This window comes from Lepidochelys olivacea, assembly GCF_965140295.1.
Source record: "Lepidochelys olivacea isolate rLepOli2 genome assembly, chromosome: 4".
NCBI lineage: Eukaryota > Metazoa > Chordata > Testudines > Cheloniidae > Lepidochelys > Lepidochelys olivacea.
In genome coordinates this window covers 119,318,804-119,339,702 of record NC_140414.1, presented here as the reverse complement: position 1 = coordinate 119,339,702, position 20,899 = coordinate 119,318,804, and the positions used below count along the sequence as shown (strand labels likewise).

Here is a 20,899-nt window from a genome sequence, read left to right as displayed (position 1 = left end):
GGGAGTGAGGGCTCCGGCTGGCAGTGTGGGCTCTGGGGTCCAGGATGGTGGGACTGAGAGTTTGGAGGCTGGGAGGGGGATCAGGGCTGGGGCAGGGGGTTGGGGTGCTGGAGGGGGTCTGGGGTACAGGCTCCAGGCTGCGCTTACCTCAAGCAGCTCCCGGAAGCAGCAGCAGGTCTCCTGTCCGCCTCCTACATGGAGGCGCAGCCAGGTGGCTCTGCACTCTGCCCTGTCCACAGGCGCCACCCCTGCAGCTCCCAATGGCCACTGTTGCTAGTCAATGGGAGCTGCGGGGGTGGTGCTTTGGGGTGGGAGCAGCATGCATAGCCCCCTGGCTGCCCCTATAAATAGGAGATGGAAGAGGGACATGCTGCTGCTTCCGGGAGGCAGGCAGAGCCATGGCACACATGGAGTGGGGCAAGCCCCAGACTCCGCTCCCCGGCAGGAGCTCAAGGGCCCCATTAAAACGTCTGAAGGGCCAGATGCGGCCCCTGGGCCATAGTTTGCCTACCCCTGGTCCAGTGGATCAGCAAATTCTTGTAGTGGAGCTACAGTGGTTAGTCTGCAATTTTGGAACTTCCGCAACCATGGAGGAGGTTGAAAAATTTCACCAAATGTGAATGTTTTTTGTTTTCCCCCACATCAGTTATGTATATAAACAGCCATTTTTACAGTTGATAGATGTTAAACTAAGGCTGCTTGCTTCTCCGTGGTTTAGGCCACCATGAGTACATCACACCTGAGCCCAAGTCCCTCCATAGGCTCCCAGGCAGCTTTGAAAAGGCCTTTCCACCATAAGAATGACACTCACAACATTGACACTCCCTTCTCCCCAAAAACCTCCAGTCAACAAATAACAAAAAATTACACTGAAGGAAACCAACCTTTAAAAATTATTTAAATCTTAAGAAAAAAAAAAAAAAGCAGACTTTTTATACTTGAAAAGGGAGAAATGTCAAAGACTCCGTGAAATCCACTGGAAACTTCACTGTCACTATCAATGTTATGTGGAAGGTGCTCAGACACCATGGGACAAGCAGTAGATAGAGAAGAAATTTACCCATTGTCAGTATTTCAAAGTTTAACACAGATTATTTAAGGAGTTTCAATTTCCTAAACTGTTCCATATCAAGATTATGCAGAAAATAGCTTTAGCATAAACCATTCCTGTTGCTGTTCATCTTTCACACTGCCAGCATATTTTAGATCCTGACTGCTTTTGATGTCGTTTATAATTTGTGGGGGAAAGAATTTTCACTAGATGAACAGGTCAGATTTTATCTCCACTTGAGGCTTCTTCATATAACAGTAAGAGGAAACATTTTATTTTAAAATCTTTTTGTATGCATGAGAAATCAAAGTAACTGGAATTCCCAAGTCATTTTCCTGTGTAGTGATGTTTCTATAGAGTGATTAATTGGCATATTTTTGGTTTTTTCTCTTCCTTTCTTTTCAGTAATCCGACTCATATAAAATACCCCAAAGAGCAAAGATATTTTGCACAAAATCTCTCTTCCTACAATTTATGTTCACAGGGCAGAAGTTTTAAGACGAGAAGATGTAAAGAAACGTTCAGTATTTTTAAAAGTCCTTTTCAACACTAAAGAAGTGTCGAGGACCGTCACCCGACAAATAAGCTCAGACTTTAGAGTTCACTTTGGACAAATTTTCAATTTGAAAATATTCAATTGGCCAGAGAGTTTGAAACTTCAGGTACATAATTCTTTTGCAAGGACTGCACTATGTAACAGATGTTAAAAAGACCATTTTAATTACTTGCTTTTACGCTCTATTTTTTAATAACAGCTAGAAGGTTGTAAAGTGTAGGTCCTCCAGGGCCTGAATTGTTTCCCTACCTCAGCTCTAAGTGACAAAGATCTAACTTGGCAAATCGCATTTTTAGCCTGGGCATGTGTTGGGAGGGGAGAGGGCCAAGATTTGTCCCTTATCTCTTGGTCTGGACAGTGTGGACTGAGATTCAGAGAAGAAATTAAAACATCTTTAAAAAAATACACTTAAATTAATAGGTTCTGGCTCTATTCCGGGTTTCAAAAGGGAAATCAATATATGATTAAATTATATGGTTCTGTCGGTAAGTGAAGCACCTTTCTTACTGTTAGAGAAGCTGTGGTTTACGGCACAGGTAAAACGAATATGATGGTCATCTGTTCTACTCGGAAAACTTGTGTCCACAGAATAAAACTACTGGACCATTTGAAAACATTTAGTCTCTTGATCAAGTTGTTAACTTGAGTTAAAGGGAAGGGTGCACTCTCTGAATTCTGAAAACTGCTTCATTCGCTCGGAAAAGGATAATTCAATAATGTAATGAAGCAGACAATAGCACACTTTTAAAATAACACATTGTTACAGTGCTATGTCTAAGGGGTGCCTAATGCAACATTTATCATCCAGGCTGTCTTTTCATGGTACAGTTAAAGGTACACACTAGCCTCCTTTCTTCCATGCCCACTTGTGCCACCCACCCTCTTGCACAGGGGCAAGGTGTAGCTGCAATCCCTCCTCTCAGTGTAATGCTGAAACTGACCCTCCTAGTACCTCTTTTACTGCAAACCACCCCGAAGGGGACCAGGAGGGGAGACAGGGCCATGGCACATGGTCCTGTGGAGCTGGCCAGGCACACAGAGGAAAATAGGCTGCACTGATCTAAGGGCTGATATAGTGTACATGCTCTTGTTTGCTGGTAGCTCAGTAAAGGTTGTATCTTATGAGACATAGTCCCTCCAGTAGCTTCCCTGGTGTGGGGTGTCTCTGCCACCACCAAATTGGTCAGTAGTTGCATATTGTGTAGGAAGGTAGTAAGGGATTTTCATTAAAGGCTAGATGTTGCCCTAAATGCCATGAGGCACATGAGATGTAGAGGGGACACTCAGCAGCCAAAGTTGACAAAAGGGATTTTTATGAGTCAGCAAGGATTCCTCCTGGGTATTCCCTTAGAAAATTATCTTGTCCACTACTTAGTCATTGCTTTAAACACTGTACATATGTAAATCTTTAAATTGTTACTTATCAGTCTAATATTCCTCCACATCTTAATCATGTTAACTGCTTTTTTCTGAACACCCTCCAACTTACTCTTATCTTGTAGTAATGAGGCACCCAGAATTGAGTGTAGCATTTCACTACTTATGTCATTGCTTATTTCAGATATATGAAACAATGGGACTCAGCAGCACTAACTTGTTAGCAGAAATGTTTATACCTGTCCCTGAGACTACAGTTCACACTGATAATGCTCGTACAGAAGAAATAGAGTTTAGCAGCGACCAGCGTGTGATGTTGGACCACGAAGGAGTTGGGAGTGGTATGGATTCTTGCTTACTCTCAGTGGTGCTTGGATTAGAATGTTTTACTCTCAGATTGAGCCCAACATATTACTTTGACATAGTTTTACCCAAGTAAATAAAATATATTTCTGTATGTTAAGAAAGTTCTGCTAGTCTCAGGCATAAAGTATAATTCAATCAAGAGCATTTAGAACCTCTGAGACTGAGTTATATAAAACGGTCCCAGTTCATATTATTAGCTAAATTTGTGATGGGATTTTTCTTTGTCCTACTTTGTGAAATACTTTTAGTTTTTATGTAATAAAAACTTATGTGATTTTAAAAGGAGTTCTAATTGTTACTTTTCACTATTTAAAAATAGAATCATCTCTAAAGTTTTGACTGTAAGAAATATATGTAGTGGGACAGTATGAGCTAGTATAAAATCAGCATCGCTCCACTGACAACATTGATTTACAGCAGCTGAGAACCTGGCCCTGTAAAATATATTCTTGTGTACTAGTTTTTACTCTTCCTAACTGGTTTGCTTGCACACTTTAAAAATGCTTTATCCCTTTTCTTGACTTCCAACAACATTAAATCCCAATAACTTCTTTCTCAGTTGGGTCCCAAAGTTCCTGCACTCCAGACTCCACCATTTTATTATTTTTTATTTTAGTAATAAACATTTATATAGTACTATAACATTGCACGGTGTTTTACAGATTCTTTAGAGATTAACAAATTGCTTTAACCATATCCCAAGGAGTTTCCAATCTTAAATTAGATAAATGTAGCACATGAAGATAAACTAAAGAGAGGAGTAGAAAAAAGGGGCAATTAAGGTAAAAATAAAAATAATATTGAGTGTCGTATTATGAAGTGAGTGACTCATACATTTCAGTATTTTGCAGTAGAGACTAGGGTAGGGCAACAGAGCAGGAGCAGCCTACACAGGAGTGAAGTCAGTGGTGGAAGGCAAGGTGAAAGATGTGGGTGCTGAGCAGAAGAGAGTGAGTGGGTTGAAGGCCACTGAGCATGCAAAAGAAATCTGATGAGGTTCAATAAGGATAAGTGCAGGGTCCTGCACTTAGGACGGAAGAACCCAATGCACAGCTACAGACTAGGGACCGAATGGCTAGGCAGCAGTTCTGCGGAAAAGGACCTAGGGGTGACAGTGGACGAGAAGCTGGATATGAGCCAGCAGTGTGCCCTTGTTGCCAAGAAGGCCAATGGCATTTTGGGATGTATAAGTAGGGGCATAGCGAGCAGATCGAGGGACGTGATCGTCCCCCTCTATTCAACACTGGTGAGGCCTCATCTGGAGTACTGTGTCCAGTTTTGGGCCCCACACTACAAGAAGGATGTGGATAAATTGGAGAGAGTCCAGCGAAGGGCAACAAAAATGATTAGGGTTCTGGAACACATGAGTTATGAGGAGAGGCTGAGGGAACTGGGATTGTTTAGTCTGCAGAAGAGAAGAATGAGGGGGGATTTGATAGCTGCTTTCAACTACCTGAGAGGTAGTTCCAGAGAGGATGGTTCTAGACTATTCTCAGTGGTGGAAGAGGACAGGACAAGGAGTAATGGTCTCAAGTTGCAGTGGGGGAGGTTTAGGTTGGATATTAGGAAAAACTTTTTCACTAGGAGGGTGGTGAAACACTGGAATGCGTTGCCTAGGGAGGTGGTGGAATCTCCTTCCTTAGAAGTTTTTAAGGTCAGGCTTGACAAAGCCCTGGCTGGGATGATTTAATTGGGTATGGGTCCTGCTTTTGAGCAGGGGGTTGGACTAGATGACCTCCTGAGGTCCCTTCCAACCCTGATATTCTATGATTCATGCTGGATATGCATACGGCTGTACATCATGGTTCCCTGAGGGCTGACTTTTCAACCATATGTCTTTTGATTACCATTCAGGAATAAAATCACCTTTTGGAAAAGTGAGAGCCTTCTAGTAGTGGTTCAGTGTGCAGTTCGGAAAACAAATTCTTCCAAGACTAGGTGTTGGTGCTATTTGGTGTTAATCACATTCTTTTCACAGATTCTGAATTAGTGTTTCATAAATACTCCTGCTTTGAGCAGGGGGTTGGACTAGATGACCTTCTGGGGTCCCTTCCAACCCTGATATTCTATGATTCTATGAAATCACAATAGGATACTGCAATTTTGAAACGTACAGGAAAGATCATTGTATATGCTTTTTGTTTTTCTCCTGGATGTAGGTGTGCCATTTTCATTTGAAGCTGATGGTAGTAATAAGATTACTATAATGACCTCTGGCAAAGTGTCCAATAGTGTTTCCTGGGCAGTTGGAGAAAATGGAGTACCCTTAATTCCTCTAGTATCCCAGCAGAAAACAGGGATTCCAAGGTAATATGCTGCAGTGATGTGTTGAAAAATTTAATATACTATGGTATTTAAAAGTATTTAGAAAAGAGGTGACTTTTAATAATCAAGCTATTACTGTCATATGGCTTTTTAAAATACAGAAACTTTTTTCTCTTATGTAGTTTATCCCAATGCAAAGGATATAGAGATAATATTTTAGGTAAATATTTTAATTAACATTTTAATCTTTTAACATTTTTTTGCTAGACAGCATAAAATGCTGAAAGAAGTGGCAGCTGATGCCTTCATTATTATAATGGCCAGATAGCAAACTAGGGTCAGTGCAGTTTTTTCTTCTTGTTTCTTGTGTTAGAGTGTGAAGAGAACATTATTGGTAATCATCTCCAAGAAATACAACCCGCAAGCAAGACTTATACAAAATATATTATGCATACAGTGTGTCTACTTTAAATGTCATTCTTACCATGGGTTGAGAGAAACTAAACTACAGGAGTGATAAAGAGGGTAGCACAGGTGTATTGTCTCTGTTGCTCTTATTTAATTGGTTAAAAATAAACCTGGCCTCAATTCATACTAAATTTACTTCCCAACTACTGGTCCATGTGAGCCCTGGAAGCCTGGTAAGCTACAGAAATTAATACCTGGTCTGTATAGGAAAATCTCCCCTATCCTGAGGCTGCAAACTAGGCATAGTGGATTGCCCCTTCCCAGTGGTGGCAACTTTGGTCACTTCTGTGTAATTCCAATGAACTGAAAGGCATTACACCATGGATAAACATGGCCCTCTGACTCTACCATCAGCTCTTGGAAGTTATATTAGGTGACTGGTATGAGGTGAGCATGCTGTAAGTTTTCCCTGTCGTCTTAACGTGGGAAATAGTTCTTCCCAATGGTAATCCATCCAGTACTCTCTTTGACCCAAACTGCAAGAAAGAAAGTTATTCTAGATTGATTAGCTCATACTTACTGTATGGTGGGAGGTTGAAAGATCATTAGCAGCATGGAGCAGCAGCTCATTTATATGATCTCTGTTACTTCTGTACAATTGTGCAGCAGAGTTTTTTAAAATATGAATGAATGCAATGCTCATGAACAGTGCTGCATTGGCTGAAGTCCTTTGTTTGCCCATAGAACAGGTAAGGTCCATGCCTACCAGTACCATGGAACTAGCAGTGCATGGAACTAGCAGTGCAAGCTTCCCATACTCCTCCCTTCCCTCATGTGCTTGAAACCTGATCTGGAGAGTTCACATCTAGGAGTGAGAGGATATTTTTGGCTTGACCTCTGCGGAGACTTTCAAAAAGAGGGCCAATTGTGGTGTGGGGGAGGAGTTCCCTTAAATTTGTGCTGTCATAATTTTGCTCCTGAAAATATTAGCTTAAATTGGAGCCAGAATATCTTATGGTTTTCTAGAATTGTATAGCCTGAAATGTTGTGGATATTTTTGTCTGAAGTGGATGCTTAAAGGATATCGGAGTCTGTTTTTCCCAGTGATGCTGAGTGTAGTAGGGCCAGTAGCCTCCTATGCACCCTCTTGTGGCCAGGGGTTTGTCTGCTGTACCCTGCTAACAATTTCTCCCCTCCTCAGGGCTGTCCCGTTGTGTTGCCACCAGACAAGCAGTCTCACAGGCCTTCTGGTCAGGGTTTGGTCTCTAGGTCCTTCTGGCCAGGCTTTTATTCCTTTTCCGTTTTCCCAGTACATAAACCAAAACCGAAAACAAAAACATAATGCTTGCCTTGCTAGTCTTGCGCTCTGTCCTCAAGGGTTTCTCTTCCTCAGCTTACTGCCAAGCCTCCTGCCTCTGGGAGTCCCAACAACTCTCACAACCTCCCTTTATTGCAGCTTCTCTCTCATTGCAGCTTCTTGCTGCTGTTTTATAGGAACCACCTGAACATACATACATACATACATACATACAACTTCTTTAGTGCTGATGGAAGTTACCTCTGTTTGTCTTTTGTTGCACAGAGGATCTATCGTTCCAAAAGATAAAATATATTTAATTCCAGACACTTTCATAAACCACCATTCTGAAAATTCAAAAGCTTGATTAATTCCATAACAAAAAGCCTTCACGGTATTGTCATGGTAATTAATTGTACTGTCCTTTTCACAAAAGAAAACATTGTCTGTCCTTTTATAGATCATAAATATTTGTAGCAAAAAACACTGCAAGTCATGAAGAGAAAAATGCCAAAAGCTTGCTTGCTTTCTTATTGTGAGTCTATGATCAAATTTCATATTTCCAAGTGGTGGAATTTGCAGTCCAAATATTTTTTTCAAAACATTATTCTTTATGTTTATTATATTGCACTGACCAAAAAAATACATCTGTTTTTAAAATCTGAATCCTTTGGTATCAACTATCATTTCAGTGCTTTAAAAAATATTGATGCGATTGCGTCTATTGGGACATCAGGCTTAACTGACATGAAGAAACTAGCCAAGTGGGCAGCAGAAACAAAGCTGGATCCAAATGACCCAAAAAATGCAGATCTGATGCAGCTGATAATGGTAAGAAGGCTTTAATGAAACCATTTTGTTGAAATCTGGGATTTGCAAAAAATGTTATGAGTCTTAAAGGATGTGAAGAAAATAATCCTGCTTTAAACACAAAAAGTAACAGTTGAATTCTACATGTAGTTGGTTTCAGAGTGGTAGAGTCTGTATCAGCAAAAACAAGAAGTCCTTGTGGCACCTTAGAGATTAACAAATTTATTTGGGCATAAGCTTTCGTGGGCTAGAACCCACTTCATCGGATGCATGGAGTGAAAATACAGGAGCAGGTATAAATACATGAAAGGATGGGGGGGTTGCTTTACCAAGTGTGAGGTCAGTCTAATGAGGTAAATCAATTAACAGCAGGATACCAAGGGAGGAAAAATAACTTCTGAAGTGGTGAGAGAGTGGCCCATTACAGACAGTTGACAAGAAGGTGTGAGTAACAGTGGGGAGAAATTAATACTGGGGAAGTTAAATTTAGGATTTGTAATGACCCAACCACTCCTAGTCTCTATTCAGGCCTAATCTGACGGTATCCAGTTTGCAAGAGACTGGGAGTGGTTGGGTCATTACAAAACCTAAATTTAACTTCCCCAATACTAATTTCTCCCTACTGTTACTCACTGAGAGCCCTGTCTTACTCCCATTGAAGTCGATAGGAATTTTGCCATTCACTTAAAAAAATAGAATTGGGTTCTAAGTGATCATAACAACATACTATTGTGTTTGTTTAGAGGTATGAGCTCATCAGGTTCATAATTGAAACCAGGGTGAAAGTACACTTTTTTGGCTCTTTTTAGATCTGTTTTAGTTTCCCCTCTTGGTCTTTGTTTTTGGATTGTTTAGCTATGAGTAGTAACAGTCGATGGTACACTTCACCTTTCTCTTTCATTTAGAAAATAATCTCCCAATTGATTTTTTGTTTGTTTGTAAACAAGTCAAATGTTACAGATTTGAGATGCCATCACATTAGGAAGCATAAATGTATATCTAGAGCCCCTGGTCGCTGCCAGAAAGGAGGGTAAGCATAAAATGTGTAGAGTTCAAGCCAGTCTGGCTGGTTTTATATAATCTGAATGAAGAGATGAGAGGACAATCAAACTTTTAAAGTGAATGCGTGGTTAGTTTTTACACCCCATCTTCGTAAGAGGGCTCATCAACACCATCAAGTTATGGTACAGGGTTTACACACTGTCTGCTTTATGGAGATTCTGAGTTAGTTGAGTTTCCCTGTGCATGAAAATTAATTGTCTTTTATTCAGTAAAATTTTCCAGGCAGGTTGTTTTTCCAGAACAGATCATTAGTTTGGTTCAAGAGATTTATCTTTAAATCATCAAACAGTAAATCAAAATCTTGAAAATCTGAGGATGTAATTTGAGATGATTTTAAGACACTGATTTTCAAAAGTCAGGCACAATAATGTACATACAGTTGTGTGACTTTGAAAATTAGGTGTTTAAAGTTGACACAAGTTACCTTTTTAAAAATTTTGATGGAGTTAATAGTAACATTAATTATTTAGAGGAAAAAAAAAAAGAATCTACCTCATCACAATTTTGAAATGCATTCAGATGCTGAGCTGCATTTTCTGTGTCTCACTATATGACCAGTCTGGCCTTCTTCCTGGAAGTATCATTGGACTGGCAGCTCTGATTGAAAGATAAAACAGAACCATTCACAGGAATGGAGAAAATGAAACATGGTATTTTTAATAAATAATACAAACATTAATTTAATATTGGGCACTTGATTTTGAAATGTTAAGCTAGTTTTGCATTGATATAACCCATTGATTTTCAGTGGAGTTCAGTGGTGTAAATGGAAAAGGGAATCCGACCATATTTTTAAATTAAATAAGTATGTATGTCGGACCAAATTGTGAACCCCTTCTCCCCTGGGGAGCAGTTGTTTACACAAGTAGTCCCACTGGAGGAGATCACACCGCTCAAGTGAGTAACAGCTCATTAATGGGAATGAAGCATTCACAAACTGCTCTTAGCTATCTCAAGCTTCAGTCCTGCAAAGACATACATATGTGCATGACTTTATCCATGTGAGTAATTTTAGTGAGTTGTAGGACTTGGGATCTTTTTGAATATTGACTTCAGTGTTGTAATTGTAGGGGTCCTGGCCCAAAAAGGAGTTGTGGGGAGGTTGCCAGGTTATTGTAGGGGAGGTTGCGGTACTGCTACCCTTACTTCTGCACTGCTGTTACTCTGAAACTCTAACAGTTATTACAATATTTTATATTACATTTAAATTGTGAATGAATTAAATGAATTAAATTCCACTATATTCTTACTAAAAACTAAGAATTATTAAAAACCTTATTTTAAAATATGTTATATTTTGGCATATTCAGGCTGGTTTTGATTACAGTGAGGCTCTTGGCAATGTATCTAATAGAATTAGTCAACCCATTGAAAAAATATTTTATGGACATTTTTCACTCTGAATTGAACTTTTAATATTTACCTTTGTTATTTAGATTGCCACTAGTGGAGATGCCTGTGTTCCTGGTTTCTTCAGACTGGAGCAATTGCAGCAAGAGTTTAATTTTGTTTCAGATGAGGAACTTAACAGATCAAAAAGATTCCGACTCCTACAACTCAGACACAGAGAGGTGGCAGAGTTCCGTAATTATAAGCAAGTCCCTTTACATGAAAGAGAAATACCTGAAAAGCTTTTTGAGGTAGGAAGTTGTCTGAAATTAATTAAATTATGGTCTTTAATAAAATGTTTATCAGTTTTATCTTCAGTAATATTTGGCTTGATAAAGTCAGTTCTTCATTACTTTGAGGGCCAAATTCTACCCTGACTTCAACTGCATTGACTCCAAAAGGATTACATGGAGTATAAGTCAAAAAAGTATTTCACTTTTTAAATATACATCATGTTACCTAAATCTAGAATTTGATTGTCTCCTTCCAAAAACATAGCTGCTGGAATGGAGTCTGGAGGAAGAAGATTTAAGTGGAACTGCACTTCAACAATCTCCCCTATCCACCAGTCTATTTGGAATCCTCTTTTAAAGGAGAATTCCAAACATGAAAAGTCAAGAGAGGTGCAAAAGTTAATTGAGGCAACGACTTTATTAACTTTTGTCCAACTTTTCAGAGTGTCTAAAGAAAACAATGCTACTGAACTGAAGCAAATATTGGGGGGAACAATCAAGCCAATAGTATTTTCTTTTTCATTTTTTTTTAAACCATCCTTCTTCCATGATCCTGGGTCTCTGATGTCGTTTAAGGTTCTTCAGGTGGCCTCTGTACCTTCCCACTCATGGGATGCACTGGTGGTGTAGCTGACAGTGGAATGTTTCGTAGCAGTGCCTGTTAGAGCGCTCCCCTGCCCCTCCTTTTACTTTTACTGGACATTCTGATGATGAGGCTATAAAAGGGTTTGTTGCACTCCAGCCACCTCAGTTCCTTCCAAATGTGTCAGCAGGTGGACCAGGAACCTCTCCAGGCTGATCCAGCCTGGACCCAACCTCTTCAAAGACACTGTGCCTTAGTTAGATTTCTTAATTAGTTAACATTAGCATTAGAAAATTTAGCTTTATTTTATTTATAAATGTTATTTCTTTTATTTGTTCCCATACCTCGGTACTGACTTACAGATCCTATGGTGGATCTAAAGAGGTAGAAGCCAGGATTTAAGAGGTGTGCTTCTTGTCCTTCTGTATTCCCCACTTCAGACTGGCATACAAGGTGTCTGGCTTGGTTGGGGGAAGGACAGTCTCATGATCTGCAACCAGTCCTAGTAGGAGCACATCTTCAAATCTGTCATCTCTCCTTCTGGATACAGGTGTGAGATACAGCTCCTGTTAGCAGAGTCAAGCACTGCTTTTGGTCCCTTTCAGTTCCCTCATGCTTGGTTCTGAAAACCCCCTCAGAATCTACGTCAAAAATTAAGGCCACAGCACTGGGTAAATCTCTAGAGAAGGGCTCATGTCCTTGATGTACTGAAAGTAGCTGTTCCAGATATCGGTTCCGATTCCGCAGTGCTATCAGCATGTGCTATAATGGTAGATGCCCAGGTACATCACTTGGCTCCAGTCCCTTGTCGCTGACGCCACAATTTTCCCACCTGGTTTTGACCTGCCCCATGGACGATGGTCCCTGTTGAACAGGTTCTGGACCGGGAAGGTCTATGTGGAGCCAACCAGTATCGTAGGTGCCTTTGTGACAGCCCTTTGTGCAACTGCGGTGCAACATAGACGATAACGCACATGGTTGATGAATGCCTGCTGACTAGGTGGCCTAGAAGAACTGCATCACACCACTGAAGATGCCATTGCTTGGCTAGAGGACTATGCACATGCTAAATAAATCACTTGGCTGTGCAGATAGATTCAGATCCAAAGGTTGTGCAAATACCAGCATCCCCATTGGTAAGGGTAGTAAAAGAAAAGCCTCAGCCTTTAGAGTGTCTGTGCTTCAGTTCCCTCATCTATATGATGGGGATAACAGCACTGCCCTATCTAGCATGGGTCCTGGGAGGATAAATACATTAAAGATTGTGAGGTGATCTCAGTTTGCATGGCGCATATTTCTACTTTGCTTCACATCACAAATCCCTTCACTTCCTTGTGGGGAAGATACTGTCAGTACGTGATCCTTTCCTTTTGCCTTTCTTCTGGTTTTCACATATTTACAGATTGTCTATCTGTGGTGAGAGCACATCCAAGATGACAAAGTATACGCATATACCACTATTCTAAGCTTCCCAGTACCCACAGGGAGAGGTCAAGACATTCCCCGTTGCCCTAAATACTCAGATCCTCTGAACTCCCAAAAGAGCCATCCAAAAGACTGGAAGGGACTTCTGATGAGGAGGTCACCCCAGCTACCAATTTTTCCTCCTTTCCTTGGGATGAAACCATCGTGCTCCCACCATCCACGATGGGTGATGATTTTAAACCATCCCAAAAGGTGTTTAAGAGGATTGCAGACTCACTAGAAATACCACCAGAAGAAGTTGCAGAATCTTGACACAAGTTGTTGGACATTGTACAAACCTCAACTTCATCCAAGATTGCTCTCCCAATACATGAGGCACTTATGGACCCACCCAAAACCATCTGCTAGAACCCAGCTACAATTCCATCCACTTGTAAAAGAGCAGACAAAAAAATATTACATGCCTCCCAAGGCAATGAAATGTTTGTTTTAGCCCCCCCACACCAAATGTTCTGGTGGTTAGGTGCCTTGAATGAATGGGACAGAGAACATCACTCCAGATCCACTCCATATGATAGGGACTGGAAACGATTAGACCTCTTCGGGCATAAGGCCTACTCATCAGTGACCCTACAGTTAAGGATCACCAATTATGAGGTACTAATGGCCAAATACAACCACTCCAATTATTCATAGATGTCTGAATTTATTGATTATCTCCCTGTGGACAAAAAAAAGCAATTTAAAGCAGTCGTCTTGGAGGGCCATCTTCTAGCTCGAACAGCAGGGTGGATAAAAATCAATGATTTTTTAAAAAATCGGATTTTTTTAATTTAAATCTGATTTGTTGATGCTTTTTGAGGAAAAAACCTATCTAAAGATAGTTTTAATTAATATACATTATAGCTCAAAGATATCTCATCATGGAATAGGGATTATAAATTCTAATTCTATAGTATGAGACAATATTTTGTAAATGAGTTCCAATAGTTCATGAATTAGGGATCCCCAATCTTATGGGGTTCCAGGGGCTTCTGTATAGTAGATTATTTAAATTAATCTTTCTGTCTACCCAATGGGACTCAGTGCTCAGTCTAGAATATGCTTAGTTTTGCAGTTCTCAAACTGTGGATTTGTGTCTCCAGAGATAACATGCTTGTTAGCAGCAAAAATGTTTTAAAATAAACAAATAAATAAATAATATATAGAGGTGAAAAATAACGACTTGAGTTAGTTGCAGAAGCCAATATTTTAAGTTTCTCGTGTTGACCTGGCTGACCTAGTCAATTTAATTTTTTTTTAATTTCTTTTAACTATTTTAGTTAACAATTTTAACAAAAACAAACCTGATTTTAAAAAAACTATAATGTTTAACTAAATTCAAAAATTCATATGCTTGTTTTGTTAAAATATTATACGTTTGTTGTTGAAGGAAAAAATCCAGAACATGTAACGTTGTTGTTTTAGTTAAATAACATAATTTAACTGTCTGTCTGGTGATGTTCTCCTCCTAATACCACATGGCAAGAAAATCCTCCAAATATTAATGATTAACCTGTTGAATTGGAGATCTTTATGAAGTCATTTGGAGGGGAACTATCTGCTTCAGTTGCCTTTGGTAAATGAAATAACGAAACAATCATTCATTTTCTGATATAGCTGTAAAACTAATCTGAAAAATTTTCAAAATAAATCACTTTTAAAATGTATACTGTTTACCTTCTAAAAATGAAACCTACATCTATCTCTGAGTTGTGAAGAATATGTATTAAGGTTATAACAACCAACAAGAATGGACTTTTATGTTGAAATCCATGAGTAAATCGAGTCTTTCTGACTAGTGATTTAAATCAAATTCACCCTGTCGATCAGCCTTACAAGCCTCACTGGATTCAGCAGACACAGCGGCACAGTCCATCGCCATGGCCATAGTCAAGTGGTGAGCTTCCTGGCTCCACCTCTCTGGGTTCCCCAAAGAGGTACAGTCCACTACAGAGGATCTCCCATTCAAGGGACCAAAGTTGTTCCCAGCTAAGACAGATGAGTTGCTCCACACACTAAAAGACTCCAGGGTGACTCTTCAATCCTTAGGCATCTATATGCCTACACAAAGAAAGAACAGGGGAAATACTGCTTGGCACAAAGAACAAGTTCTGCGCCGTACACACAACCACAGAGGCAATATGACCCACAAAAACATAGAGGCCTACAAAATGGAAACCACTACCTCTCAGTCATCAACATCTCAGCAACCCCGCTCTCAACAGCAGCTTTAAGGGCTTGGTCGAGGACCGAAGATGCATCCCGCATTTTCAAATGCTGGAACCATCTGCAACTTCCCATCCTTTTGGAGACCACCTGACTCTATTCCACCCAACACGACAGGCCATCACGTCAGAGAAATGGGTACTAGAAATCATTGAGACTGACTATTCAATCCAATTTATCTCTACCCTCCCCACCCACTCTCCCTCTCTGTCCCTCTTCAAGGACCCTTCTCTTGTGCACCTACTACAACAGGAAGTAAACCATCTCCTGCAGCTGGGTGTCGTAGAAGCCAGTACCAACACAACACAGAGGGAAGGGCTTCTGCTTCCATTATTTCTTAATCCAGAAAAAAATGGAGGATGGAGGTCCATTCTTGACCTAAGGAAACTCAACAAATTCACCAAGACTCAATGATCCAGGATGGTCACGCTCGCAACGATAATCCCAGCACTAGAAAAAAGGGACTGGTTCTTGGTGCTCGACCTCCAGGATGCATAATTTCACATTACGATGCACCATTCACCCAGGAAGTTTCTCCAGTTTGTTCTGGGATAAAATCATTAGAATATAAAGTACTCCCTTTCTGCCTGTCTAGGGCTCCACAGATGTTCTCAAAAATTCTTATGGTAGTGGTGGCTCACCTCTGCAGAAAAGGAGTCATAGTATTCCCCTATCTGGGTGATTGCTTTCTCAAAATCTCCACCCAAGAAGAGGCCATAGGAGCTACCCAAAAGGCAATAGCTCTCTCTACACAGGTGGGCCCATAGATAAACGAGCAAAAATCAACGCTCACACCTGTATAGAGACTAGAATTCATCGGGGCTTACCTCAATTCACTGGAGGCCACAGCCTCTTTCCCACCACACAGGTTTGTCAGACTAGTCAATCTCATCTCTACAACACAAACCAGCCCGCCGACATCCTCCACGGCCTTCCTCCAACTGTTAGACCATATGTCAGCAACAACATTTGTCATGAAGCATTCCAGGCTACACATGCGCAGCATTCAAGGTTCACTCAGGATTGTACATATTCCACACAGACACAGTATAAACAAGTGCCTTAGGATGCCAGTCAAAGTAAAAAAAAAACTCTACTGTGGTGGACTCAACCACACAACCTTTGTGCAAAAGTTCCCTTCTCCCAGACTTCTCCAGCGATGATACTTCTCTGCTAGGTTGGGGGGGCAGTGCACTTGCAAACCACACAGTCTAGAGCAGGTGGTCCCCTTCAGAATCAACAATGCACATAAACCTACTAGAACGACGAGCAGTGTGCAACGCATGCTCAAACTTTTTGCCCATGATCAGGAAACAAGACCATAAGTGTTGATAGACAACTTTGCTTGATCTCTGTGCACAGACATGATGTGATTATGGAACTGATGCATCCACCACAACATCAATATCTCAGCATCCTGCCTACCAGGATTCCAAAACACCACTGCGGATGCATTGAACAGAAAATTCTCTCAGGACCACGAGTAGGAGATAAACACTAAGGTACTACAGAGGATGTTCAAACACTGGGGTTTCCTGACTGACATGACAACCCAGAGCACCAAGTGCCCACAGTTCTGCTCAAGAGCAGACCCCAATCTCTAGGCAATGCTTTTGTCCTCAAATGTGATGCACCTTTACTGTATACCTTTTCCCCAACCCCTCTCTTACCCAGGGTTATACACAAGATATGGACTGAGAAATCCAGACTCATGTGGCCCAGATAAACATGGTTCCCTTACCTGTTGAAGATGGCGGTATGCCCACCATGCCCTCTTCCTCTTCTTCCACATCTCCTGTCTCAGGATGCAGGCTAGTTATACCATCTGCACCTGGAAATACTCCATCTAAAGGCATGGCTACCCCATGGTTTCAGGGCAATGAAATGAGCTGTTCAGAGGAGGTAAGGACCATACTGTTAAACTGCAGAAGGTCTACTAAATGATATACTTACCTGCACAAATCGAAGAGATTCCACATATGGTGCCACAATAGACAAACAATGGCAACTACCTCTCCTTTACCAATGGTATTAGATTATATACTAGAATTTAAGAAATCGGATCTGCCAATGAGCATGATCAAAGTACACCTCACGTCAATCACAGCTTTCTATCACAAAGTTGATATGTTCTCAGTCTTGCCCACCCTCCCACTAAATGATTTCTCATAGGTATTTGTATCCTTTATCCTGAAATATAAGCCCCTACTCCACCATGGGACCTTAATTTAGTGCTACGATGCCTTACTAGGCCCCCGTTTGAATGCTTGATGATGTGTTCACTTCTCCATCTGTCGATGAAGGTGGCCTTTCTCATTGCTATCACATCCACGTGACGAGTAGGAGAACTTGAGGCTCTCATGGCACTCCCACATACACAAAATTTATTCTATTATACCTAAAATAGCTTCCTTGTTCCACTTGAACCAGCCCATATGCTTCCATGCTGATAACCAGCCCATACATCTCCCATCGTTCTTCCCAAAACCTCATGGGAACAGACGAGAAACGATGTTCGCACGCTGGACGTCAGAAGGGCACTAGCATTTTACATTGAAAGGACTAAACCCTTCAGAAGGTCACTAAAGTTATTTCTATCACAGAAGGTTCTAAAGGAGCCGCCATATCCAAGCAAAGGCACTCGAAATGGATCTCTGGGTGCATTGACCTTTGCTACCATCAGCAATAACTACAACCATCACTGTGGACCCTCACACACTCTACCAGATCGATTTCTACATTAACAGCCTTTCTCAACAATGTACCCATCATGGACATCTGCAAAGCTGCAACCTGGGCGTCAGCCCACCTGTTCTCAGAGCACCATGCAATATAGCAGGACTCGACATCAGATGCTCTGCTTGGACTGACGGTTTTACCATGTGCCACAAATACAATTCTGAAACACCTTCCTCCCGCTGAGGGGGACTGCTCTACAGTCACCTAAAGTGGAACACTCACAGTGACCGTCCTCGAAGAAGAAGAGAAGGTTACTCTGTGCAGTAACTGAGGTTATTCGAGATGGTTGTCCTTGTGGGTGTGCCACTACCCTCCTTCGTCCCCTCTACTTCAGAGTTTTCTGCTAGGGACTCTGCGATAGAGAAGGAACTGAGGAGGGTTTGGTCACACAGCGCTGTGTAACCGCCAGAGGAGGCCTGAGACCAGGACAGTGCATGTGCCAACCAACCAGGCACTGCTACTGAAATTCTTCAATTGCAGGAGCAGGAACGCAGATTCATCTAATGTGGCGCACTCACAGGGACACCCATCTCAAAGAATCTCTGTTATTGCACAGGATGAGTAATCTTCTCTTACAAGGCAGTTACCCATCTTCCACATGGGGACACTGGTAGGATTAAAGTTTTTCCAGCCCTTTCCACAGTGTCTGTATCTCTTGGTCACAGTTTCATGTCAGTTCTTTGACTAGGTGAAAATGACCATTCTCCCTACATCTGACTGACTGCTTTAGACCGTTTATAGTTCTGTTTGTCAGGCCTCTTAAACCAGGTCAAACAGCATATGCAATTACCCCCAGGGGGCAAAACTTTCCCAGGCTTTTTACCTGCCTTAGGGATTTGCATTAATTACCCCCTAGTTATTTTAGCTCCTGCAAAAAGCCCTGTAACTCCCCATGGAACCAGGAATACAACTGTGAGTTAGCCCCTAGTGATATGTATACCATAAAGTCAATATAATGGTCTTTGAATATTCCATGTGTTCATAACATCTTTCACAGTGGCCTCCTTGGCATGCCTTAGGTGTATTCCCATTGTAGAAATTTGCAGAGCTGTTAAATGGAGCTCTGTTTATGCATTTACAAAACATTATGCGCTATATCTAGCATCCCAGTTGAGTTAATTAGGATGCCATATCCCACCCTCTTCAGATGACAGCACTGCTTATCAAGCTATCCCATTAATGGGAATTGCAAAGGCCATCTGAAGAAGAAATGAAGGTTACTTACATGTAGCCAATATTCTCTGAGATGGACTTTCATTCCCCTCCCAGTTTCCTCAGAGTCCTGATTACAATTTCGGACCTGAAGATGCTGTGGAAGGAACTGAGACAGCCGAAGTATCAAGCCCTCTTCTATGCCCTCGCCCTTGGAAAGTGCAGGAAGAAGAGGGGCAGGAGAGTGCTCTGATAGGCATTGCTATGAAATAATCCACTGTCAGCTACACCATCGCCACATCCCCATGAGTGTTATGCAGAGTGCATCTTGCAGGTGAGTAACCTTCATTTCTAAATTTCCCTGATTCTATACATCACAAATGTTTTATTAGGCCTTCATGCCATTTTGTCTATTTCTCTTTCTTTCCCTTTTGCTATGTTTATTCATTTTTCAAAAACAGAATAGAAAGTCTGAATAATTAATCTAAAAAAAAATTTGCGACCAGTATGGTTCCTTGTAGTCTGTGGGTTCTACAGAAACTCCATTGACTGTAATACATAATAAAACTTTGAATACATTTGGCTCATGCCCTTCTTCCCAGGAAGGCCCAGTGCATCACCGGTGTGATGATAGAGGGTCTTCCATACTGTAGCTGCCAAAAAATCAAAGTTCGGCCTTATAAAGAAAAGGATAAAAGGAAATTTTGAAAGCTATTTGTTGTAGTTAAAGCCACATGACTGCCGTCTATATTACTGGGATGTGCAACTGAATTGCTACATACTGCATTAAAAAAGTACCTCCTAACATCTAACATTTAAATTGGTTTACTTTGATCCTATATGTTTATGTTAATAAAATGATTACCATTTCCTTATGTGACCTAATACACTAGAAGGAACATCAAATCACAAACTTAATTTTTGTATTTACCCTTAGAACTATGAGAAAAGGCTCCGTGAGAGGGATGTAATTGACAGCAAGGATCACCTAGATGCGCACAGAGCTTTAGTTGCCAAGTATCTCCAGAAGGTGAGAGATGCAAAAAGAGTCAGTACTGATCTTTCTTACTATTTGTTTGTTACTACTCTATTTAAGTATCAAGAGATAGCTGTGTTAATCTGTATCCACAAAAACAAGTAGTCCGGTGGCACCTTAAAGACTAACAGCTTTATTTGGGCATAAGCTTTCGTGGGTAAAGAGCACACTTCTTCAGATGCATGGAGTGAAAATTACAGATGCAGGCATAAATATACTGACACATGAAGAGAGGGGAGTTACCTCACAAGTGGAGAACCAGTGTTGAATTTTTCAAGTAAAATCCAAGCACCACATTTTTACTGCATTTTTATGTCAAAAGTTGCAGATGTAATCACAAATGACATTTGAGAAATTGATCTAAAGCAGAGTCCTTTGGATAGCTATAGTTTCTGCCCAGAGAGAGTTTTTATGGCTTAATTCAAAACTTTTGAAAGTAATAGAAATGGGGAGACCTGTTAGATGAAACTATTTAGTATTGTATTAATACTATAAAGCAGTCACTGTAATACAAAGATATAAGGCTGTTCGCAGGAAGGGATTAGGTGTAAAATTATAGTAAGAAAATATTGCAGACTCCCTCAAATTGTTAATTATTAATACAATTTTTAAGCTGCACTTTATACTAATTAGTCTCTCTCTCTCTCTCTCCCTCTCTCTCTCTCTCTCCACCCTCCAAGAAAACACCTTCCATTCTTCTGCTTCCCTCTGTTAGCACAGGAATGTTTGTTCCACTGGAAATTGAAAGAATTAGGAGTTTTAAACTACATTAGGGCTGTCAAGCGATTAAAAAAATTAATCGCGATTAATCACACTGTTAATAATAGAATACCGTTTGTTTAAATATTTTTGGATGTTTTCTACATTTTCAAATATATTGAT

The 20,899-nt window shown here is 40.8% G+C and overlaps 1 protein-coding gene across 4 annotated transcripts in view; it reads left to right on the top strand.

The window, feature by feature from the left end:
• Positions 1-20,899, top strand: part of CC2D2A (coiled-coil and C2 domain containing 2A) — a 166,455-nt gene that overhangs the window by 87,140 nt on the left and 58,416 nt on the right. For all 4 annotated transcript variants that reach the window (XM_084625582.1, XM_084625580.1, XM_084625581.1 and 1 more), the window contains 6 exons: positions 1,536-1,713; positions 3,169-3,325; positions 5,510-5,657; positions 8,013-8,151; positions 10,629-10,832; positions 19,919-20,011. In XM_084625582.1, coding sequence (XP_084481708.1) covers positions 1,536-1,713; positions 3,169-3,325; positions 5,510-5,657; positions 8,013-8,151; positions 10,629-10,832; positions 19,919-20,011 — 919 coding nt within the window. The remainder of the gene's footprint in view (positions 1-1,535; positions 1,714-3,168; positions 3,326-5,509; positions 5,658-8,012; positions 8,152-10,628; positions 10,833-19,918; positions 20,012-20,899) is intronic.